Source organism: Monodon monoceros, unplaced genomic scaffold, assembly GCF_005190385.1.
Source record: "Monodon monoceros isolate NGI ecotype Baffin Bay Population unplaced genomic scaffold, NGI_Narwhal_1 Super_Scaffold_6, whole genome shotgun sequence".
NCBI lineage: Eukaryota > Metazoa > Chordata > Mammalia > Artiodactyla > Monodontidae > Monodon > Monodon monoceros.
In genome coordinates, this window is record NW_021703783.1 from 38473920 (window position 1) to 38500641 (window position 26722).

The 26722-nt window shown below is 38.2% G+C and overlaps 1 protein-coding gene across 1 annotated transcript in view; it reads right to left on the reverse strand.

Moving 5' to 3' along the window:
• The window catches only part of FAM186A (family with sequence similarity 186 member A), an 83802-nt gene extending 77287 nt beyond the window's left edge, over nt 1–6515 (reverse strand). Inside the window, 4 exon segments of the mRNA XM_029206706.1 lie at nt 2700–2735; nt 2738–2866; nt 3853–4069; nt 6504–6515. Coding sequence (XP_029062539.1) covers nt 2700–2735; nt 2738–2866; nt 3853–4069; nt 6504–6515 — 394 coding nt within the window.
• Nucleotides 6516–26722: the final 20207 nt, after the last annotated feature.

Consider the following 26722-nt stretch of genomic DNA (forward strand, 5'->3'; position numbering starts at 1 on the left):
TGGTTGAGAGTCCACCTGCCGATGCAGGGGACACAGGTTCGTGCCCCGGTCTGGGAGGATACCACATGCCGCGGAGCGGCTGGGCCCGTGAGCCATGGCCGCTGAGCCTGCGCGTCCGGAGCCTGTGCTCCGCAACGGGAGAGGCCACAACGGTGAGAGGCCCGCGTACTTCAAAAAAAAAAAAAAAAAAAAAAAACCAAAAAAAAAAGGTAGACTAGAAAATATCTGTTTAGGGGACTTCCCTGGTGGTGCAGTGGTTAAGATCCGCCTGCCAATGCACAGGACACGGCTTTGATCCCTGGTCCTGGAAGATCCCACATGCCATGGAGCAAGTAAGCCCGTGTGCTACAACTACTGAGCCTGCACTCTAGAGCCCACGAGCCACAACTACTGAGCCAGTGTGGAACAACTACTGAAGCCCACGTGCCTAGAACCTGTGCTCCGCAACAAGAGAAGCCACCGCAATGAGAAGCCCGCAAACCACAACAAAGAGTAGTCCCTGCTTGCTGCAACTAGAGGAAGCCTGCACGCAGCAGCGAAGACCCAACACAGCTAAAAATAAAATAAATAAAAATAAAATATCTGTTTAACACAGAAGGCAGTAAAAGAAGAATAGAAGAAGAAAAAGATATATGAGACATATGGAAAACAGCAAAATAGCAGGTATATATCCAACCATATCAATAATTACATTAAATATGAATTAATCACTCCAGCCAAAAGTCAGAGATTGCCATATTGTATTTAAAAAAAAAAAAAAGCCCACAAGATCCAACTATAAGCAACATATCCTAGATTCAGTCTTGCTAACAGTAACTACAGGGGAGCTAGAGAGACTATACTAATATCCGATAAAATAAACGTTAAGGCAAAATAAAAAAAATGGTTCTAGAGACAACAGAAGACATTTTATAATGATAAAAGGGTCAGTTCATCAGGAAGCTAACACAATTATAAACATATGTGCATCTAACAACAGAGCCTTCAAATACAGGAAGCAAAAAAACTGACAGAATTAAAGAGAGAAATAACAATAATATTGGAGAGTTCAGTGTCCCACTCTCAATAATGGATAGAACAACTAGATAGAAAGGTCAGCAAAGAGATACATAGAAGACTAGAACAACAATATAAACCAACTATAAAACACTGCACCTGACAACAACCAGATATATATTCTTTTCAAGAACACATGGAATACTCTCCAGAATAGCTCATATGCTAGGCTATAAAACAAGTCCCAATACATTTAAAAGAATTAAAATAATACAGAGCATGTTCCTCAATTGCAATGTGATAGATGGATAGATAGATTATATATAATCTCCTTCTGGTTCTGCTCTCATGGTTGAATTCTGACTGATACAAGTTCATAATACAACACTAAAACCATGATCCATATAAGAAAAAAATGATAAATTGATGGAACATCATCAAAATTAAACACTTTTGGGTTTCAAGGCACCATTAAGAAAATGAAAGACAAGCCACAGACTGGGAGAAAACATTTGCAAATCACTTTTCTGATAAAGGACTTGTATCCAGGATATATAAGGAACTCTTAAAACTCAATAATAAAAATGGCTAAGTATTTGAATAGACATTTCATCAAAGATATAGGAAAGACTAATAAGCACATGAAAAAATGGTCAACATCATTAATCATTAGGGAAATGCAAATTAAAACCACAATGAGGGCTTCCCTGGTGGCGCAGTGGTTGAGAGTCCGCCTGCCAGATGCAGGGGACACGGGTTCGTGCCCCGTTCTGGGAAGATCCCACGTGCCGCGGAGCAGCTGGGCCCGTGAGCCATGGCCGCTGGGCCTGCACGTCTGGAGCCTGTGCTCCGCAACGGGAGAGGCCACAACAGTGAGAGGCCCGCGTACCGCAAAAAAACAAACAAACAAACAAAAAACCACAATGAGATATCACTTCATACTTATTAGAAAGGCTATAATAAAAAAGACAGACAATGACAAGTGTTGTTGAGGATGTGAAGAAACTGGAACCGTAATACACTGCTGATGGAAATTGCAATGGTGCTGTCACTTGGGAAATCAGTTAACAATTTCTTAAAAAGTTAAACATAAGTTTACCAGCAATAGATAAATAAATGACATAGAAATTCTACTCCCAGGTATCTCCAAAAAGAAATGAAATTTTATGTCCACACAAAAACTTATACATGTGTGTTCATAACAGCATTATGCATAAAAGCCAAAAAGTGGGAGCAATGCAAATGTCCATGCACTGGTAAATGGATAAACAAAGTTTGGTATATGCAAACAATGGTCTACAATTGGCAATAGAAAGGAAGAAACTACTGATACATCCTATAACATGGCTGAACCTCAAAAACATTATGCTAAATGAAAGACACCAGACATAAAAGACTACATAAAATATGTTTCCACTTCATGAAATATCCAGGAAAGGCAAATCTACTGAGACAGAAAAGAGATTAGTGGTTGTCTTGGGCTGAGGGTGGGAATGAGGATTGACTGCAAATGGGCCTGAGAGATCTTTGGGGGATGATAAAAATGTTCTAAAGTTAGATTGTGGTGATAGTTGCACAACTCTAAATTTATTAAAAGTCATTGAATTGTACAATTATCGTGGGTAAATTTTATGGTACGTAAATTATAAAGCTCTTTTTTAGAAAAAGTCAAATCTATTTCCAAAGTCTTAGAGCACTCTTACCTGTTTTTTTCTTTTGTTCCTTCTTTTCTTCAAAGGTGTACTAATTCTGCTCAGTAGCTTGACATTGCTCTCGATAGCTTTGAGCGTTTCTGGTAACATCTCCGTTTGTGCTATACAGTGGTGGTGTTCATCAATATCAATTGTAGTCATCTCAGGCAAAATGACATCTTGAAGAGAGTAAAAAAAATTACTTTTGTGCAGAAAAATAAATAATTATAACCATATAGGCTTATAATATTGGCTACCTATTCAATATTGTAGTACTGGGAAATATAAGTATCTCGTAATGATTTCTATTCTGAGGCTTTCTCTATGAAGAAATTTAAAAAGAGAGACTTGGAATAGAAGGCCGAACAGTAAGCCTTGGCCATGAAAATATGGTTAAAATTGGTTAAAAGGTGTCTAATTTGTTAACTTCAGGGATGGGGATATCTAAAATGTGAACATGTGCTTTAATATTGGGGATCTAAACCCCAATTAACTCCTTTGGTAAGTTTTCTAGTATTTATAACACCTGTTACATGAGATTTCTTGTAACTAAATGAAATTTCTCTTTTTTGTATTCTTAGCTTATTCATTCTTTCATTCAACCAGTGTCTCCTCTGTCATGTACTGTTCTAGATCCTGCAGATACAGCATTGAATAAAACAAATTCCCTAATTTCATACTATGTACATTCTAGTGAAAGGACACAGACAAAAAATTTTTAAAAGACACATTAATTATAAAGTGTGTCAGATGGTAAGAAATGCTATAGACAAAAATAAGGAAGAGTAAAGAATAATGGACAGTGCCAGTGGGTAGAGAATGCGGATGGTCAGAGAACACCTCATTTTAAAGAGAAATATAAGCAGAGAATGAGCCATGTGGCTACCTGATGGAAAATGTTCCAGGCAAGGGACTAGGAAGCATAAGGACACTGGGCAGGAGTATGCTGGCATGCTCGAAGAAAAGCAAGGAGGCCAGAATAGCCGGTACTAAGTGAGCGAGCTTATATTTTCCTTATTCTATTCTTCCTGGAACAGAGAGCACCTGTTCTCTAAATAACCACCTTAGTCTTTTCTTGTTTAGTCTTTTTCTAATCCTTCATAATTTGCTTATAATTCCATTCTCTAGCTTTTTCATTAACTTTAAATCACTTCTGGAAACTTACTCCATTCTTCCAACCAGGCCAGAATGTAGACAAGAGTCTTTTCTTTAATTTCAGCAGTCTTGGCACAAGTAACTATTTTCTCCAGCAAACTTGCTCTCTATTTCTTATGTTCTGTAAGGGGTATTTTCCTTCCAGAGTGCACATTCTCTTCCATAGTATAGCAATTTATTATCCACTGCACATTCTGCATGATGTCACCCAACTGCATATTAAGGTCCTATAAGAATAAGAAGGGGGAATATATTAATAAATCCTCTGTTTGACAGTAAGCTTTGACCACCTTTCTTCCCAGAATGTCAGTGACAGTCACTATAGAGCTGTCTAATCAAAGGCCTGCCAATTCTAGTTTTTTTTTGTTGTTGTCTTTTGTTTGTTTTTGGCTGCGCAGCATGTGAGATCTTAGTTTCCTGACCAGGGATCAAATCCACACCCCCCTGCAGTGGAAGCATGGAGTCTTAACCAGTGGACCACCAGGGAAGTCCCCTAATTCCAGTTTTTCTCTGAGTCTCAGATTTTCCTCTTAAATTTTTTTTCTCTGCCTCCATCCTAGCATTGCTATGATATAATGAAAAGAATATTGGGTCTGAAACCATATCTGGATTCCAACTCTATCTCTCTCGTTAAAATGACTTTTAATAAATCACTTAACAATTCTGAGCTGCCCTGACTCATCTGTAAAATAATGGAGATGCTGAGTTTACAGTTGATGTGAGACGCCTAAGATGTGTGAAATGCCTTATAAACTGTGGCTGCTATAAAAAAACTAATTAATTACTAATTAATCAAAGGAAGTTACTTCTTTTTCTTTTTTTAATCAACGCTTACACCTGGAAAGCAGCTATCAGAATATTCCACGACATGACTTCTACTTCATTATTTCCCCTCCTCAAGAATCTATCAGCAAATTCTCAGTGGGGGTAATTACTGCCTCATATGGGCATTTAGAAATTTGTGGGGACTTCCCTGCTGGCACAGTGGTTAAGAATCTGCCTGCCAATGCAATGGACACGGGTTCCATCCCTGGTCGGGGAAGATCCCACATGCCGCGAAGCAAATAAGCCCATGCACCATAACTACTGAGACTGCGCTCTAGAGCCAGCGAGCCACAACTACAGAGCCCACACACTGCAACTACTGAAGCCCACATGGCTAGAGCACGTGCTCCGCAACAAGAGTGGCCACTGCAACGAGAAGCCCGCGCACTCCAACAAAGAGTAGCTCCCGCTCACCACAACTAGAGAAAGCCCGCACGCAGCAATGAAGACCCAACGCAGCCTAAATAAATAAATAACTTAAAAAAGAAATTTGTGGAAGCATTTTTCGTTGTAACAATGAATGGGAGGGAAGATTTATTGTATTTAGTAAAAGGTGCTAAGTGGTGCCAGCCCACCCAACAGTGCAATGGACAGTACACATGTTAAAGAATTGGCCCATCCTGCATAAATTTTGACTGTCCCATGGGATATTCACATAGGTTAAAAAAAATCTGTTTATAATTATCTGAGCCTAGAAACTTACTCTTTTTAAAGTATAAATGCAGAATAATTTTTTACGAAGTTTCATTGCTTACTGAAATTTCCAGGAATACAAATATTTTGTAAATCAAAGGAAAATATTCTTTAGAATTTCTCCAATAAAATTTCACCATTCTGAAACACCATAGTACCAACTAGCAAGGCACTACTGCTAATAGTATGTAGTGCCAGTACAATAAACCTGCATTTGTATCAGCCTATATTTGTAGCTTTCATATTTATTTTAATTCTACATAAGGATGCAAGCCTCTATCTACTACTTTGTTACGTCTTCTAGTGAAGTTTGACCTAGAATTTACACATTGAAATGCATGTTATTATAAATGAGCACTTATATTTACCCTCACATATTAATTTTTTAAAGTATAAGTATAGATATTTTATCTATGAATTTCACTTCAGAGGAACAAAGGTATGTTAAAAATATTTTAAAAGGGAATGGTAAATCTGATAGATGGAGAATCACTGCTCCATCTTTTCCAAATTTATCAATTACTCGCTCAGTTTGGCTTCAGACAAACTGAACTCTCTCTACACTCCTTACAATAACATTAAGATTTGGATTTTGCAAGCCAAATCACCATGTCAAAAGAGTAATCAGGGCTTCCCTGGTGGCGCAGTGGTTGAGAGTCCGCCTGCCGATGCAGGGGACGCGGGTTCGTGCCCCGGTCCGGGAGGATCCCACATGCCGCGGAGTGGCTGGGCCCGTGAGCCATGGCCGCTGAGCCTGTGCGTCTGGAGCCTGTGCTCCACAATGGGAGAGGCCACAACAGTGAGAGGCCCGCGTACCGCAAAAAAAAAAAAAAAAAAAAAGAGTAATCAAATGTTAGGTGCTGGAAATACTGCAGTCAGAAATAGGTAATGCAGTTGCAGCAAATTGTCAGAAATACAGGAGAGCAGAGACAAAGTTTGATAAGCCGTGATGAAGAATAACATTACAAACTAACACACAGCATGGTGATTAAAGAAAAAGTATCACCAACTTCTCATAAATTCTCCCAGAAAATTGAAGAGAAAGGAACCTTTCTCAACTCATTCTTTGTGGTCAGAATTACCCTCATACCAAAGTCAGATAGATACTGCAAAACAGAAAAAACAAAAAAACTACAGACCAACATCTCTAAACATTGTCGCAAAAATCCTCAACAATATACTAGCAAACAGAATTAAACAGCACATTAATAGAATTATATACCATGACGACGTGGGGTTTATTCCAGGGATGCAAAAATGGTTCAACATGTGAAAATAAATGAAAGAAATATACCAAATTTACAAAATGAAGGGGAAAAAATCATATGATCATCTCAATTGGGAAAAAATCATATGATCATCTCAATTGATGCAGAATAAGCATGTGACAAAATTCAACACCCTTTCATGATGAAAACTTCAACAAAGCAGGTATAGAGGGAACATACCTCAAAATAATAAATGCCATATATGACAAGCCCACAGCTAACATCATACTGAAAAGTGAAAATCTGAAAATTATTCCTCTAAGATTAGGAACAAGGCAAGGATGCCCACTCTTACCAGTTCTATTTGACATATTACTGGAAGTCCTAGCCAGAGTAATTAGGCAAGAAGAAAGAAATAGGGACTTCCCTGGTGGTGCAGTGGTTAAGAATCCACCTGCCAATGCAGGGGACACGGGTTCAATCCCTGGTCTGGGAAGATCCCACATGTTGTGGGGCAACCAAGCCTGTGTACCACAATTACTAAGCCTGTGCTCTAGATCCTGTGAGCCACAGCTACTGAACCTGCGTGCCACAACTACTGGAGCCTGCATGCCACAACTACTGAAGCCCGTGCGCCTAAAGCCTGTGCTCCACAACAAGAGAAGCCTGCGCACAGCAACGAAGAGTAGCCCCCACTCACCGCAACTAGAGTAAGCCCACCCGCAGCAGCAAAGACTCAATGCAGCCAAAAATAAATAAATATTTTAAAAAAGAAAAAGAAATAAAAGACATCCATATTGAAAAGGAGGAAATATTATATTTGTTTGCAGATGATATACTCTTATATATAGAAAACTCTAAAGATTCCATCAAAAGGGACTTCCCTTGTGGCGCAGTGGTTAAGAATCCACCTGCCAATGCAGGGGGCATGGGTTCGATCCCTGGTCCAGGAAGAGTCCACATGCCATGGAGCAATTAAGCCCGTGCACCACAACTACTGAGGCTGTGCTCTAGAACCCACAAGCCACAACTACTGGGCCCGTGTGCCACAACTACTGAAGCTTGCATGCCTAGAACCCATGCTCCACAAAAGAGAAGTCACCGCAATGAGAAGCCCACTGTAACGAAGAGTAGCCCCTGCTCGCCACAACTAGAGAAACCCTGTGTGCAGCAACGAAGACCCAACACAGCCCAAAAAAAAAGTTTCCATCAAAAAACAACAGCAACAACAACAAAAACCAAACCTGTTAGAATAAATGAATTCATGAAAGTTGCAGGATACAAAATCATACACAAAAATGTTTAGTTTTCTATATACTAATAATGAACTATCAGAAAGAGAAATTAAGAAAGTAATCCCATTTACAACTTCATCAAAAAGAATAAAATACCTGAGACTAAATTTAACCAAGGAGGTGAAAGACGTGTATATTGGAAACTACAAGACATTAATGAAAGAAATTGAAGAAGACACACATGGAAAAGTATTTCATGCTCATACACTGTGAGAATTAATATTGTTAAAATATCTATACTACCCAAAGCAACCTACAGATTGAATACAATCCTTTTCAAAATTCCAATGACATCAGAAATAGAACAAAAAAATCCTAAAAATAGAAGAAAAAATCCTGAAATTTTTTACAGAAATAGAACAAAAAATCCTAAAATTTGATTCTTTTGGAATCATAAAAGACTCTGAAGAGCTAAAGCCATATTGAGATAAAAGACAAAAGCTGGAGGCATCAAGCTCCCTGATTTCAAACAATATTACAAAGCTATAGAAATTAAAACAGTATGATATCAGCATAAAAATAAACACATACACCAATGGAACAGAAAAGAGAACCTGGAAATAAACCCACACACACATATCATCAGTTTATGACAAAGGAACCAAGAAGGGCTTCCCTGGTGGTGCAGTGGTTAAGAATCTGCCTGCCAATGCAGGGGACATGGGATCGAGCTCTGGTCTGGGATGATCCCACATGCCGTGGAGCAACTAAACCCATGCGCCACAGCTACTGAACCTGTGCTCTAGAGCCCGCAAGCCACAACTACTGAGCCCGTGAGCCACAATTACTGAAGCCCATGTGCCTAGAGCCCGTGCTCTGCCACAAGAGAATCCACCACAATGAGAAACCCGTGCACCGCAACGAAGAGTAGCCCCCACTCACTGCAACTAGAGAAAAGCCCGCGTGCAGCAACAAAGACCTAAGGCAGCCAAAATTATAAATAAATAAATTTTTTAAAACAAGGAACCAAGAATATACAGTGGGGAAAGGAAAGTCTTTTCAATATATGGTGCTGGGAAAATTGGACAGCCACATGCAAAAGAGTGAAACTGGATTTCTATCTTATACCGTACATAAAAATTAACTCCAAATGGATGAAAGACTTGAATGTAAGACCTGGAACTATAAAAATTCCGGAAGAAAACATAGGTAATAATCTCCTTGACATTGCTCTTGGTGATAATTTTTTGGATTTGACACCAATAGCAAAGGTAAAAAAAGCAAAAATAAACAAGTGGTACGACCTCAAACTAAAAAGCTTCTGGGGACTTCCCTGGTGGTCCAGTGGGTAAGACTCCATGCTCCCAATGCAGGGGGTCTGGGTTCAATCCCCAGTCAGGGAACTAGATCCCACATGCATACGACAACTAAGAGACCACATGACACAGCTAAGAGTCTGCATGCCTCAACTAAGAAGTCCGCATGCTGCAACTAAAAGATCCCATATGCTGCAACGAAGATCCCAAGTGCCTCAACTAAGACCTGGTGCAGCCTAAATAAATAAATAGCTTCTGCACAGCAAAGGAAACCATCAACAAAATGAAAAAGCAACCTACCAAATGGGAGAAAATATTTGCAAATCATATATCTGATAAGGGGCTAATATTCAAAATATGTAAAGAACTCATACAACTCAATAGCAAAAACCCAAACAATCTGATTAGAAAAATGGACTGAAGATATGCATAGACATTTTTCCAAAGAAGACATACAGATGGCCAATGGGTACATGAAAAGATGCTCTACCATTATTAATCATCAGGGAAATGCAAATCAAAACCACAATGAAATGTACCTCACACCTGTTAGAATGGCTATTATCAAAAAGACTAAAATTAACAACACTTCTTAGTGTTGGCAAGGATGTGGAGAAAAGGGAACCCTTGTGCACTGTTGGTGGGAATGTAAATTGGTGCAGCTACTATGGAAAACAAAATGGAGTTTCCTCAAAAGATTAAAAATAGAGCTACCATATGATTCAGCAATTCCACTTTTGGGTATTTATCTGAAGAAAACAAAAATACTAATTAGAAAAGATATTTGCACTCCCATGTTCACTGTAGCATTATTTACAATAGCCAAGATATGGAAACAAACCAAGCATACATAAATATACAATGGAATATTATTCAACCACAGAAAAGAATGAAGTTTTGCCATTTACAACAACATGGATGGACTTTGAGTGCATTATGCTAAGTGAAATAAGTGAGACAGAGAAACACAAATACGGTATGATCTTTCTTATACGTGCAATCTAAAATAAAACTAAATTCATAGCTACAGAGAACAGTTTGGTGGTTACCAAAGGTAGGGGTAGGGACAGTGTGAAAAATGGGTGAACTATTTCTTTTTTTAGTTTAGTTTAAATAAATTGAATTTTTAAAAATCAGTTGTGTTGTTATACACTAACAGTTAACAATCTGAAAAGGAAATTAAGAAAACATTTCTACTTACAGTAGCATCAAAAGAATGAAATACTCATAATAAACTTAACCAAGGAGATGAAAGACAATGTTAAAACATCAGTACTACTGAACCAATCTACAGACAGTACAATCCCTAACAAAACCCCAATGGTGTTTTTTGCAGAAATAGAAAAATCCATCTTTAGGATTCATGTGGAATCTCAAGGTACCCCAAATACCCAAAACCATCTTGAAAAAGAAGAATAAAATTGGAGAGCTCATACTTCTCATTTTCAAATATTACTATAAATCTACAATAATTAAAATAGCATACTGTCATAAAAGACATATAGACCAGTAGAATAGAATACAGAGCCCAGAAATAAACTTTTGCATATATGGCCAAATAATTTTTGACAAGAGTGCCAAGACCATTCAATGGGAGAGGACAATCTGTCAACAAATGATGTTGGGAAAACTGGATACCCACATGCAAGAATGAAGTTGGACCCTTATCTTATACTATATACAAAAATTGACTCAAAATGGATCAAAAACCTAAGCATAAGACCTAAAACTATAAAACAGAGGAAATGTAGAGAGAAAAGCTTCATGACGTTGGATTTGGCAATGATTTCTTAGATATGACACCAAAAGTACAGGCAATAAAAGTAAAAATAGATAGATTGGTCTAAATCAAAATTTAAAACTTGTGCATCAAAGGACACAACAGAGTGAAAAGGTAACCTATAGAGTGAAAAAAATTTTTGCAAATCATATATCTAATGAAGGGTTAATATCCACAATATATAAAGAACTCTTGGGACTTCCCTGGTGGCACGGTGGATAAGACTCCATGCTCCCAATGCAGGGGGCCCAGGTTCGATCCCTGGTCAAACCCACTGTGGTTTCTGAGAACTAGATCCCACACGCATGCTGCAACTAAGAGTTCGCATGCCACAACTAAGGAGCCCATGTGCTGCAACTAAAACCCAGAGCAATCAAATAAATATTAAAAAGAACTTATTTAAAAATAAACTCTCAACATCAAATAAATAAATAACCCAATTCAAAAATGGGCAAAGGACTTGAATAGACATTCAAAGAAGATATATAAAATGGCCAACAGATATATGAAAAAAAGCTCAACATCACTAATCATTAGGGAAATGCAAATCAAAACGACAATGAGATACCACTTCACACCCATACAGATGGCTACTATCAAAAACAAACAAACAAGTGAAAAATAGAAAATAAATGTTGGCAAGGATGTGAAAATTGGAACTCTTGTGCACTATTGGTGGGAATACAAAATGATACAACCACTATGGAAAATGTATGGCAGTTCCTCAAAATATTAAAAATAGAATTACCATATGATCCAGCAATTTTACTTCTGGGTATATACCTGAAATAATTGAAAACAGGGTCCCTAAGAGATCTTAGTACACCTGTGTTCATAGTAGCATTATTCACAATAGCCAAGAGATAGAAGCAACCCAAGTGTGCATTAACAGCTGAAAGGATAACAAGATGTGGTATATACATACATTGAAATGTTATTCAGCCTTAAAAAGGAAAGAAATTCTGACACATGGTACATGGATGAACCTTAAGACATTAAACTAAGTGAAATAAGCCAGTCATAAAAAACAAATACTGTATGATTTCACTAATATGAGATATCTAGAATGGTAGAATTTATAGAAACAAGTAAAATGGTGGTTTCCAGAGGCAAAAGGAAGAGGGAAATAGGGTATTGTTTAATAGGTGTAGAGTTTTAGTTTTGCAAGATGAAAAAGTTCTGGGGGAATCCCCTGGCAGTCCAGTGGTTAGGACTCTGTGCTCTCACTGCCAAGGGCTGTGCAGTGGAGCCAAAAAAAAAAAAAGATGAAAAAGTTCTGGAGGTTGATTGCATAACAATGTGATTATACTTAATACTACTGAACTATATACTTAAAAATGATTAAGATGATAAAATTTATGTTATGTGCATTCTACCACAATTAAAATTAGACAAAAACTTTTTTTAAATTAAAATAAGGAGTAATCAGATGTTAAGTGCTGGAAATATTGCAATAAGAAACAGATGATCCAGTTGCAGCCAGTAATTTAAGTCAGGTATACAGGAGAGCAGAGTCAAACTTTGCTAGGTCAAGTGATGAAAAATAACATTACGAACTAACCAGCTGCTCATAAGTTCTTCCATAAAACTGAACAGGAAAGAACATTTCCCAACTTATTCTTTGAGGCCAGCATTATCCTGATACCCAACTCAGACAAAGACATAAGAAAATAAACTATATGTCAATATTCTTTATGAACACAGTCACAAAAATGCGTAACAAAATATTAGAAATTAGATCAAACAATGGACTAGAAAGAAAACATTATGAATAAGTGGGGTTTATTCCTAGAACACAAGGTTGATTCAAAACTGGAAAATTAATAAATGTAAGTCACCATATCAATAGTCTAAATAAGAAAAAACATATGATCATCTCAATAGATGCAGAAAAAGCAGCTGACAACATTCATTCATGATTTTAAAAAAATTCTATAGCAAACTAGGAATAGAGGATAACTTCCCCAACGTGATGAAGAACATTTACAAAAAATTTACAGCTAGGATTATACTTAATGGTGAAAGTCTAAATTGCTCTAAGGATTCATTTTTATTCAATCTTGTATTAAGGTCCTACCCAATGCAATAAAGTAAGAAAAGGAAATAAAAGAATATTCATTGGAAAGGGAGAAATAAAAGGTTTGTATTTACAGACCAAATAAAAACAAAAACAAACCAAAAATCAAACAAACAAAAAACTGTCTGTGTAAAAACTCCCAAAGAATCTATAAAAAAGAGCTTCCAGTATACAAAAATCAAAATCATATTTCTATACACTAGCAATAAACAATTGAAATTTAATAAAACAGTACCATTTGCAATTAACACTAAAAATATGAAATACTTAAGTACAAATCTAACAAGTGCAAGATCTGTACATTGAAAATTACAAAGCATTGATGAAAGAAATCAAAGAAGATCTAAATAAATGATGACAATTCTAAGCACAGACAAGGATGTAGAGCAACTGGAACTCATACTTTCCCAGTGGGAATGCAAAATAGTAAAGCTATTTAAGATAACAGTTTGGCAGTTTTTTGTAAACGTATGCTACCATACGATCTAGCAATACCATTCCTAGGTATTTAGCCAAGAGATGAAAACTTATGTTTATACAAGAATTTATACATGAATGTTTGTAGTGACTTTACTTGTAATTGCTCCAAACTGGAAACAACCCCAGTATCCTTCAAATAGTGAATGCATGCTTTATGCTAAGACAGATTCAAATGATAGGGTATGATTCCCTTTGTGTGGCATTCAGGAAAGGGAAAACTATAAGGACAGAAAACTAATGGCTTCAGGGGTCTATCAGCCAGGGAGAGGTTGGCCACAAAAGGGCATAAGGGGATTTTTCGAGGAGACAGAATTGTTTTAAATCTGAATTTTGATGGTGATGACATGTCTTTGTCAAAACTCTTGAACAGTATACCAAAAAGTGGGAATTTTACCTTAATTAAAAAAACAAAGTTACAGGCAATAGAATCAAACTACCTGGATTTTATTTTATTTTTTTAATTTTTAAATTTTTTTGGCTGCGTTGCTGTGAGCAGGCTTTCTCTAGTTTTGGTGAGCGGGGGCTATTCTTTGTTGTGGTGCACGGGCTTCTCATTGTGGTGGCTTCTCTTGTTGCAGAACAGAGGCTCTAGGCACACAGGCTTCAGCAGTTGCAGCACTCGGGCTCAGTAGTTGTGGTACACGGGATTAGTTGCTCTGCGGCATGTGGGATCTTCCTGGACCAGGGATCAAACCCGTGTCCCCTGCATTGGCAGGTGGATTCCCAACCACTGCACCACCAGGGAATCCCACACTACCTGGATTTGATTCAGATCCACCACGTGTAACAACTATGACCTTTAGGCAGGCCTCAAATAGTCTCAGTTTCCCATCCGTGAAATAGGATTAATAGTAATACCTATCCATGTTGAATTATCATGGGAATTAAGTGAGATAATCTGTAAATAAACTTTTACCATAGGTAACATGGTAAACACTTTAAATGCTACCAGGTTATTAAGTGCTTACTATATGCCAGAGGGGTGAAAGGGTCAAAGTAAGAAGAAGGGTAGAGAAAGCACCATAACCTGGAGCAGGATAGAACATGAGAAGCAGATAATAGCAATAGCAAAATGAACACAGTGTACCTATTCTCCAGTTGAAAAAACAGAAAATTTTTTAAGTCTCCTGTGTTCCCCATGTCAATTGCATCCCTTTCCCAATTCCCAGAGATAAATACTATCCTGAATTTTAATCTCTATACTTTTAACACTGTAGTAAGCTGAATGATGTCCCCATCCCCCAAAGATATTGTTAACAAACACAAGTTCCTTCACAGTGAGGCCAAACAAATCTAAATGTCGGAGTTTGGAGCAGAGAAAGGTTTATTGCAGGGCCAAGCAAGGAGAATGGGTGGCTCCTGCTCAGAAACCCACAACTCTCCAATGGTTTGGGGAGATAAGTTTTTACAGGCAAAATTGGGGGTGAGGGCTGCAGGGTGTGTGACTTTCTTCTGATTAGGTTGGTGGTGAGGCAACAGGGTGGTGCTCTAGGAATCTTGTGTTCAGCCTGAAGCTACCATCCTAAACCTGGGTGGAGGCCTTAGTACCTGCAGAAGAACTCAAAGGTATTGTTATGCATATTCCTTGCAGAGGAACCAGGACCCTGCCCCAAGGCTGCACTGTTGTTTCTTGACTGCTCCTCCTTTGCTTCTGCATTCCCTCCCTTCCCTGATTAGCAACTATTTGAATCTGCCCTTTAGAACTCAGGGAAGGTCGAGGAGGTTGAAGACTTTGCCTGCAAGTAAGAAACGGGGACACGGAAAGGATTTGTAACAGGGAGGGCCCCACAGGGTCTTACTCCATTTCAGTATCAGGTCATAATCCCTGGAATGTGTAAAAGTTACTTTATATGGAAAAAGGGTCTTTGAAGATGTGTTTAAATTAGGGATCTTGGGGTGGAGAGATTATTCTGGATTATCTAGGAGTGCCCTATTGCCATCACAAGTGTCCTTATAAAAGGGAGGAAGAGGGACAAAATTTTACAGACACATACAGAAGAGAAGGTTCAAAGTGAAGATGGAGCAGAGAGAGGTTTGAACCTGCTGGCCTTGGAGACTGGAGTGATGTGGCCACAGACAAGGAATGCCAGCAGCTACCAGAAACTGCAAGAGACAAGGAATGGATTCTCAGAGTCCAGAGAAAGAGCAGCCCTGCTGATATCTGGACTTCAGCCCAGTGATGCAGATTTCAGACCTCTAGAATTTCTGACCTTTAGACTTGTGAGAGACTAAATATGTGTTGTTTTATACCATGTGGTTGTGGATATTTGTTACAGCAGTGAAGGAAACCATAATATGTCACCCCAAAATATGCCTCTGACATAAAAATTATTTTGAGCTGAAGGCTATTAAGAATCAGCAAACGTGGGAATCCCCTGGCTGTCCAGTGGTTAGAACTCCTGCTTTCACTGCCGAGGGCCTGGGTTCAATCTCTGGTTGAATCCCCGCAAGCTGTGTTGCGCGGCCAAAAAAAAAAAAAATCAGCAAATGCCGGAAAAGCTCTCTCATCCCCCTGTTCTGCCTAAAGGCAGGATACAAATTCTTTTTACTGGAGATAGACTTATCAGCACCAGAGGAATCTGCAAAGAAACCTTACTCTATTAGTTTCCTCCCATGTATTTACCTTCCCACAGTTTGCCACTTTGAAAGCCTAAAACTACTTTCCTTTGTCCTGTCATTTCTCCACAAATTTATTGTTCTTTGTTGAAGATGCTAACTTAAGCCACTTGGAGTTACTCTTCCTTTAAATTTCTCCCAGGTGATGTGCACTGCACACGTTAATAAAGTGCTTTTCTCTTGTTAATCTGTCTTTTTGTGAAGGAGTACTAGCTGAAAACCTAAAATGGGTGAGGTAAAGTTTTTTCCCCTATAGTAGAGACCACACATGCACTCACTCACGCATGTGTGCACACACACATCCTTAGACAGTAGATTGTGTAGTTTTGCTTGTTTTTAAATTATTCTCTTTATCCTTCAGTGACTTGCTTTTTTCCCTCAACATAGTGTTGTTTTTAGTTTATACACGTTGGAATGTATACCTATAGCTCGTTCATTTACACTGTTGTGTGTTTAGTATTTTATTGCACAAATATACTACAATTTACTTATCCATTACTATATTGGTTTGTTTTCAGTTTTGTGCTTTTACAGACAATGGTATAAAATTTTTGAACATTCCTCATGGTACACATATGCAAGAGTTTTTCTAGAGCTACGCTGTCCAATATGGTAGCCACTAGCCACATGTAGCTACTGAGAAATTTTAATGAGGCAAGTGTGACAGGAAATAAATTTTAATTTAAATTAAACTAATTGAAAAATTAAAACTAATACAATTCATTTATTGGAAAACCTTTAAGTATTTTGGAAGAACTTGGTATATGAATCTAACTCTTCATCTATAAATTTTATGAAATCTAAATATCGATCAAGTATTTCTGATGAAAATTTGACATGCAATTTGAGATGTATTCTAAGAACAAATTACATGCTGAATTTCAGACAGTATGAAAACAGTGTATACCTCTTAATAATTTTTTTTTTATTGATAAACAACTTCAAGCTTTGAAGAGTAAATAGCTCTCAACCTAGAACTATATATCCAGCAAAATTATCTTTCAAAAGTATGAGGGTTATATGATATTAATATTATAAAAATATGTTATAAAGAGTTTTCCATTTTTCTCTTCTCTGAAAAATTTGTATAAGTTTAATTTTCCTAGAAAATTTCCCAATTCACCTAAGCTTTCTAAGTTACTGTCCCCAAGTTGTACAATATATTCTATATCCTCTTATCATTTTTCCAATCTCTGCTGCATGTACTGTTATATCACCCCTTTCATTCTTTTTTTTTTTAAATATTTATTTATTTATTTGGTTGTGCTGGGTCTTAGTTGCAGCAGGTGGGCTCCTTAGTTGTGGCTACCCCTTTCATTCTTTTTTTTTTTTTAAAGGTAGAAATGAGTTTTCTTCTTTTTTTTTAATTAATTAATTAATTAATTTTTTGGCTGCATTGGGTCTCTGTTGCTGAGTGCGGGCTTTCTCTAGTTGCAGTGAACGGGGGCTACTCTTCATTGACTGTGCGGGCTTCTCATTGCAGTGGCTTCTCTTGTTGCAGAGCATGGGCCCTAGGTGCATAGGCTTCAGTAGTTGGGGCACGCGGGCTCAGTAGTTGTGGCTCATGGGCTCTAGAGCACAGGCTCAGTAGTTGTGGCTCTCGGGCTTAGTCGCTCCACGGCATGTGGGATCTTCCCAGACCAGGGCTCAAACCTGTGTCCCCTGCATTGACAAGTGGATTCTTAACCACTGCGCCACCAGGGAAGTCCACCCCTTTCATTCTTAATAGTGTTTATTTGCTCCTTGTCTTTTCTTTTCTTGATCAACTGTTACAAAGATTGTTCAATTAGACTACTCAAAGAATCATTTTTTACCTTTCTTAAGCCTCTTCATTGTATTTTTTTCTATTTTTTAAATTTGTACTCTTAATTTTTGTTACTTCCTTCATTTTACATTCTCTGGGCTTAATCTGTTGTTTTTTTTCCCCCTAACTTCTAAGTTGTCTGTTTAACTTATGCATTTTTAACTTTCTTTTCTAATATAAGGTATAAATTTCCCTGTAAGTACTACTTTCATTACATCTCATATGCATTTAATATAGTGCATTTATTGTTATTCTAAGTATGTTATTCTAAGCATTTTCTAATTTCTACTATGACTTCTTTGACTTATGAATTATTTTGGAGTTTTCCCCAATTTGTTTCTCTAGTTTTTAGCCAACTTTTGTCCACTAATTTCTAATTTGGTTACATTGTGGTCTGTACGATATCAATTCTTTGAAAATTTTAAAACCTTTAATCTAAAATGTGGCCAATTCTGGGAAATGTTCCATTTGTGCTTAGAGAATATGTATTTTCCAGTTTTAATGTTGATTCCTGAATTTGTCCATTAGATGATGCTTGTTATTGTGTTGTTTAAACCTTTTACATCTTCAATGTGGTTTTGTTAGCTTAATCAACCAATTATATCAAAATAGTAGATTTTTTTTCAATTTCTTCTTGTACTTGTGAAATCTTTTTCTTTGTATATTTTTAAGCTTTGTTACTAGAGGCATAGGCATGCGTGCAGGTTCAGAATTATCACATATGGAATTGAATCTTATTGCTTGATAACCCTCTTTCTCTCCAGTAATACTTTTTTTTTTTTTTGGCTGCATTGTGTCTTTGTTGCTGCCTGTGGGCTTTCTCTAGTTGCGGCGAGCAGGGGCTACTCTTCATTGCAGTGCACGGGCTCCTTATTGTGGTGGCTTCTCATTGTGGTGGCTTCTCTTGTTGCGGAGCACAGGCTTTAGTCGCGTGGGCATCAGTAGTTGTGGCACGTGGGCTCAGTAGTTGTGGCTCACTGGCTTAGTTGCTCCACGGCATGTGGGAATCTTCCTGGACCAGGGCTCGAACCCATGTCCCCTGCATTGGCAGGTGGATTCTTAACCACTGCACCACCAGGGAAGCCCTCCAGTAATACTTCTTGACTTAAAGTCTATTAGTCTGATACTAAAACAATTGCACCAACAGTTAATATTTGTCTGGTATATGTTTTGCCATCCTTTTGTTTTCAATTTTTCTGTCTCTTGTTTTAGATATCTTCTAAAGAGAATTTACTGAATTTTTTTCATCCAGTCTAACAATCTTTGTATTTTAATTTTTACTTTTGCATAGCTATTGAATATATCAGTCAGGGTCTAACCAGAAAAAGAGAGAGCATTACATACGTAAAGCATTAAAAAAATTTTAAGCAGAGAATTTGTTACATATGTCATAGAAGAGCCAAAAGGCCAAACGGGATGAAAGTGAGGCAACCAGAGATTAGTAACAGCAGGAACAAAGAGAGGAGATTGTGTTACTGAAGCTCAGGTGCTTGGAAGCAGGTATAATAGGCCTGTCATGAACTGGATCCATGAAGGAGATACTCCAGAGACACTGCCCCAGCGAAACAGGGAGGGGGTCTACCTTCCTCCTGCTTTACAGCCTTTTGCTTTGCCTTCCTTTGTCCAAACCCAGAAGCCCGCTGGCATAGGTGCTTGGGAAAGGCAGCATGCAGGGGTCTGTCCACCTCTCCTCCATTCCTTCCCATGCCACATAATTCAGAGAAGACTAAGGGAAAGGTAAACAGATCCAGGTCCAGCAGATTGATATATTTGCTTCATTTTTACCATCTATAATCATTCACGTTATTTCTAATTAGAATGATTACAAAGCACTAAATAAGATTGATTAGAATACTTACTGTTCTAAGTTTTTCACCTTTCTTGCTGACTTTTGAATTGATTTTTTTCTTTTAGTAATAGCTTCCTTAAAAATTTCAACACATATATTTATAAATTAACACAGTCTAAGGTAAATCAATATCAATACGCATCTTGGATAGTACAAGTATCTTAATGCTTTAACTCTGATCAATCTCTTTTTAATATGTTATTGTTGTCCAGTATTTTATTTCTATTTTTGTAAAGCTCCACAAATTAGACATTGTTATTGTTTTATTGTTATTGTTTTGTATACCTGATTTCTTTATATTTGCCTATGTTTACAATTTTATTTTCTCATTACGCCTTTTTTCATATTAAACTTCTCTGTGATTACCTTCCTTCTTCCTCAGAAACATCCTTTAGAAGTTCCTTAAGTGAGGGTCTATTAGTAGCAAACCCTCTAAATTTCTCATTGTCTGAAAATGTCTTTATTTCACCCTCATACTTGAAAGATTTTTTGCTGGATATGCAATTCTAGGTTGAGAGTTCTTTACTCTCAAAGCTTTGAAGTTGTTATCCCATTATCTTTGGTATCCATTGTTACTCTTGAGATAGCTGGGAGAATAAATGCCATTACTTTGTAGGAATCTGACTTTATTCTCTGCCTGCTTTTAAGATGCAATCTTTGTCATTGGTTTTCTGCTGTCTCACAACTATGTATTTAAATATTGATTTGATTTTTGTTACCTTGCTTGGGATTCTTTGGGATACCTGAATCTGAATATTGGTGTCTTTTATCTAATACGTAAAATTCTCAGCCATTATTTATTTATGTATTACCTCTCTCCAGTCTTTTCTATTTTCTCCTTCTGAAAGTCTGACTAGAATATATTGGATCTTCATGTTGGTTAACCCCTCTTTTGTGGTTTCAATTTTTTCATCTCTCTGAGCTGCATTCTTTTTTTTTTTTTTTTGGCCATGCTGCGTGGCTTGTGGGATCTTAGTTCCCCGACCAGGGATTGAACCCAGGTCCATGGCAGTGAAAGCACCAAGTCCCAACCACTGGACCACCAGGGAATTCCCCATGAGCTGCATTCTTAATAATTTCTTCACAATTTTCTCAGTTTATTAACTCTTTCTTTTGTGTTTAATCTGCTATTTCACCTGTCTATTGAACTTGTGATTTTAATATTTTTATGTTTAGAAATTTTATTTGGTGGCTTCCCTGCTGGCGCAGTGGTTAAGAATCCACCTGCCAATTGTAGGGGACATGGGTTCGAGCCCTGGTCCAGGAAGATCCCACAGGCCACGGAGCAACTAAGCCCGTGCGCCACAACTACTGAGCCTGCACTCTAGAGCCTGAGAACCACAACTACTGAGCCCACATGCCACAACTACTGAAGCACACGCCTAGAGCCTATGCTCCGCAACAAGAGAAGCCACCACAATGAGAAGCCCACGCGCCACAATAAAGAGTAACCCCTGTTTACCACAACTAAAGAAAGCCCACATGCAGCAACGAAGACCCAACACAGCCAAAAATAAATAAATTTATTTATTAAAAAAAAAAGAAATTCTATTTGGTTTTTTTCAAAACTTCCTGCTCACTTTGAGAGAATTTTAATCTTATCGTATTCTGGTCATTTTTATTCTTTTAAACATGGTAAATGAGCTTAAATTCTACATCTGACAATTTTAAAAATCCAGTGTTGGTGGGTGTGATTTCTTAGATTCTTGTTTCTGCTAAATCTTGATCATTGTAGCCTATTTCCTCTTCCATAAAACTTCTTTGCTGGGGACATCCCTTGTGGTCCAGTGGTTAAGACTCTGCCCTTCCAATACAGGGGACGTGGGTTGGATCCCTGGTTGGAGAACTAAGATACCACCTGCCCTGCGTACAGCCAAATAAAAAACAAAACAAAACAAAAAAACTTCATGGCTGAAAATACATTGTCTTGTGTTTAAAATAATTCCCCTTGGGCAGGATCTATAGATCTATATATTCATTTTTGGGAAGATCCCTTGTGATTTCTTTAAAATTCCAGCTTGATTTTTAGGGGGATACAGAGTTAGCATGAATTCTGTTTCCAAACTCATATGAGCACCAATCTATTGGTAGGCATTCTAAGAGATTTTCTTTTCTTCTCTACCTTCCAGGCCCAAGACTGAACCAGTAAGCTTTCTTATTATTACCTTTGGTAGTATTGGGCAGTGGAATATAGTTAATTTACTGAGGATATTGTCTATCAAAGGTCCCAATTACATGCAAAGTTCTGTGTTCTGACCTCCCACCTTACTTAAACCCTGGACTTGTCTCGTTCCCCCAAGCTTGTGTCTAGTTAAAATTCAAGTTCTAATCTCTACTTCACACCATAAACAAAATTTAATTCCAGGTGGACTGTAGATCTAAATGTGAAAGGTAAACACAACATATAAATATATTTTCATTACTTTTTACAGCAAGAAGCACTAAGCATAAAGTAAAAGAGAAATAAATTGGATTACATTAAAATTTAAGAAATTGCATTAGTCAATAGGCACAATTAGGAGCATGAAAGGAAATCCACAGAGTAAGAGAAAATAGTTGCAGGCCATATTATTAGTGAAGGACTTGAATCCAGAACATATAAAGAACGCTTACAAATTAATAGAACCCGATAGAAAGACTAGGCAAAAGACATGAATGGTATTTCAATAAAGAGAATGTCCAAATGATCAAAAATCACAAGAAAATGTGTTCAATTTCATCAGTAACTAATAAAATGCAAATGAAAACCATAATAACATAGTATCATATACCCATTGGAATGGCTAAAAATAAGACTGTAATATGAAGTACTGGTAATGCTACAGAGTCATGGCATTCTTACAGATTGTTCGTGGAAGTCTATTTGGTACAACCACTTTAAAAAACTCTTTGGGGGGCTTCCCTGGTGGTCCAGTGGTTAAGAATCTGCTTGCCAATGCAGGGGACATGGGTTCGATCCCTGGTCCGGGAAGATTCCACATGCCAAGGGGCAACTAAGCCCGTGCACCACACCTACTGAGCCTGCGCTCTAGAGCCCATGCACCACAACTACTGAAGCCTGTGTGCTCTGGGGCCCATGTGCCGCAACTACTGAGCCCAAGTGCTGCAACTATTGAAACACTCGCACCTAGAGCCTGTGCTCCACAACAAGAGAAGCCACCGCAATGAAAAGCCTGCTCACCACAACGAAGAGTAGCCTCTGCTCGCCACAACTTGAGAAAGATCGTGTGCAGCAATGAAGACCCAGCGCAGCCAAAAAAAAAAAGAAAAGAATCCACCTTCCAATTCAGGGGACGTGGGTTCAATCTCTGGCTGGGGAACTAAGATCCCACATGCCGCATGGCAACTAAGCCCGTGTGGTGAAACTACTGAGCCCACGTGTGCTCTGGAGCCTGTGCACGACAACTAGAGAGAAGCCCATGCTCCGCAGCAAAAGATCCTGTGTGCCACATCGAAGATCCCAAGTGCAGCAACTAAGACCCAACACAGCCAAATAAATAAATAAATAAATATTTTTTTTAAAACGAACTCTTTGGGACTTCTGGGTAACTGCAAACAATGGAGGTCATGTAGCAAATAATCTTTCTAAATCTCTTTCCTAAAAGATACAGAATAACATCACATGTATGCAAATTCAATGCAAATATATACATACATCGCTGAAAGAGAGTTCTGAAAATGCAAGATGACTGTAAGTAAAAAGAGAGAAGAAAAAACTAAATACCAGTTACCCAGTCGCACATACTCCCACCCCATCCCTGCCCTGCCGCAGAGCTTTATAATGAGCAAAGGGAGACTGATCAAAACTACAGAGAAGGTGGTGCAGTGGTTAAGAATCCGCCTGCCAATGCAGGGGACACGGGTTCGAGCCCTGGTCTGGGAAGATCCCACATGCCGCAGAGTGACTAAGTCTGTGCACCAAAACTACTGAGCCTGAGCTCTAGAGCCTGTGAGCCACAACTACTGAGCCCACGTGCCACAACTACTGAAGCCCACACACCTAGAGCCCGTGCTCTGCAACAAGAGAAGCCACTGCAATGAGAAGCCCGCACACAGCAATGAAGAGTAGCCCCCGCTCACCGCAACCAGAGAAAAGCCTGCACGCAGCAACAAAGACCCAACACAGCAAAAAAAAAAAAAAAATCAATAAAAAATTACAGGGAAGGGCTTCCCTGGTGGCGCAGTGGTTGAGAGTCCGCCTGTCGATGCAGGGGACATGGGTTCGTGCCCCGGTCTGGGAAGATCCCACATGCCGCAGAGGGGCTGGGCCCGTGAGCCATGGCCGTTGAGCCTGCGCGTCCGGAGCCTGTGCTCCACAACAGGAGAGGCCACAACAGTGAGAGGCCCGCGTACCGCAAAAAAAAAAAAAAAAACTACAGGGAAGACATAGGAAGGATGCTAGCAAAGATACCTTAGAATGAATTGGAACAATCCAGAAAAATCAAATTCACCTTAAGTCTGAAAATACTTTAAAAAAGCAGTAACTGAGCAGATGAGATCCTAAATTTCATAGAAGAGATTTCAAAGTTTGGGCATCCTGAAGGCCAGCCGCTATAAAGAGTCAAAGCTGGGTTTTAAAAAGATAAACGCCTTTTCCAGATATGGGATTCAAAGAGACAGATACCATACGGCAGGCCAGGCATGGAACTCTACTTAAAGGGGTACGACTTAAAAGGGCAGTCTTCTAGGGGGAGAGGGGGAATCCACAGGAAGAAAGAAGCATCTGTTAGTGATTGGGCAGTAAAGGGTGGGGGGAGATAAATTTAGGGTTCTGCAAAACCAAAGAGAACTACAATATCACAGGACTCATAACCCCTCCCCTCACCACTAATGCAAACAAACTAAAATTCTTTAAAATACCTGGATTTTGCTATCCTGACAGAAAAGGGCGCAATTAAACTGGAAATCTATCATAAAATGAGAGAGAATTCCCTGGCTGTCCAGTGGTTAGGACTCTGTGCTCTCACTATCAAGGGCCTGGGTTCAATCCCTGGTCAGGGAGCTGCACAGGCATGGACCAAAGAGAGAGAGAGAGAGAGAAAGAGAGAGAGAGAGAGGCAGAGAAAAAAGAAATCTATAATAAATTACTGCAGAAGATTAGGAAATAAGTTTGCACATAAATCAAGTGGGGAAAATCTCTCTCTCCAAAAACAATCAGGAAGTCACAGACAAATTTAAATCCAACTCCAAACAGAATTAAATACACTCAAACAAGTATCTGAGGATATGAAAAACCACCTTGAATCATAAATTTTAAAACTAAAAACAAATATGGACAAAAACAGGGAGAATTGAAAAAAATGATGAAATGGGAAAGAAATGAAAGAAAAATAAAACTAGAAACAACTTAAGTATCCATCCACAGATGAATGGATAAAGAAGATGTTGAATATATATATATATGTATGTGTATATATATACACATATATATATATGTGTGTGTGTGTGTGTGTAATATTATTCAGCCATATAAAATGGAAATCCTACCATTTACGACAACATGGATGGACCTGGAGGGTATTGTGCCAAGTGAAATAAGTCAGAGAAACACAAATACTGTATTATCTCACTTATATGTGGAATCCAAAAAAACTAAGTTCATAAATACAGAGAACAGATTGGTTGTTGCCAGATGTGAGGGTTGGGGGGTGGATGAAATGGATAAAGGTGGTCAAAGGTACAAACTTCTAGTTGTAACATGAATAAGTTCTGGAGATGCAATGTACAGCATGGCGACTATAGTTAACAGTACTGTATGCATATTTGAAAGTTGTTAAGAGAGTAGACCTTAAAAATTTTTATCACAAGGAAAAAATTTTGTAACTGTGAGATGATGGATGTTAATTAAATTTATTGTGGTAATCATTTCACAATGTATATATATAGCAAATCATTATGTTGCACATCTTAAACTAATACAATGTTATATATCAATTATATCTTAATAAAACTAGACAGAAAGATTATTAAAAAATAAACTAAAGATATCTGTTGGCTCATCAGGGAAAAAAAGAAAGAAAAATATAAAATTGTCTCAGAAATAAACTATAAATTACAAGGTGCCCCAAGGGAGAATAGACTCAAGTGTCAATTTAATAAGGGTCATTGAAGTCAAGAAAATAACCAAAATGATGAAGGACATAAGAGAAAAGTCAAAAAGGGCCAGAGAAAAAGTGGATGAAATTGAAGATAAGCAAATAATTAGTAATATTCATATTTTCAGAATCTCTGAACAATAAAAATTTTTTAAATTGTATTTCTATATACTAGCAATGAACAACTGGAAATTGAAATTGAAAAACAATAACATTCACCAATATTTATAGCAGCTTTATTCATAATTGCCAAAACTTGGAAACAACAAGATGTCCTTCAATAGGTAAATGGATTAATAAATTGTGGTTTGTCCAGACAATGGAATATTATTCAGCACTGAAAAAAGAGAGCTATCAAGACATGGAGGAACCTTAAATGCATGTTGCTAAGTAAAAGAAGCCAATCCGAAAAGGCTACATACTCTATGATTCCAACATATCACATTTTGGAAAAGGCAAAAGTGGAGGCAGTAAAAAATCAGTGGTTGTCAAGGGTCAGGGAGGATGGTGAGGCATGAATAGGTGGAGCACAGAGGTTTTTTTTTTTTTTTTTGCGGTACGCGGGCCTCTCACTGTTGTGGCCTCTCCTGTTGCGGAGCACAGGCTCGGGACGCGCAGGCTCAGTGGCCATGGCTCACGGGCCTAGCCGCTCCGCGGCATGTGGGATCTTCCCAGACCGGGGCATGAACCCGTGTGCCCTGCATCAGCAGGCGGACTCTCAACCACTGCGCCACCAGGGAAGCCTACAGAGGATTTTTAGGACAATGAAAATACTCTGTATGATACTATCATGATTGATACATGTCATTATGTATTTGTCCAAACCTATAAAATGTACAGCACAAAGAATGAACCCTAATGTAAACCATGGACTTTGGGTGATCATGATATGTCAATGTAGG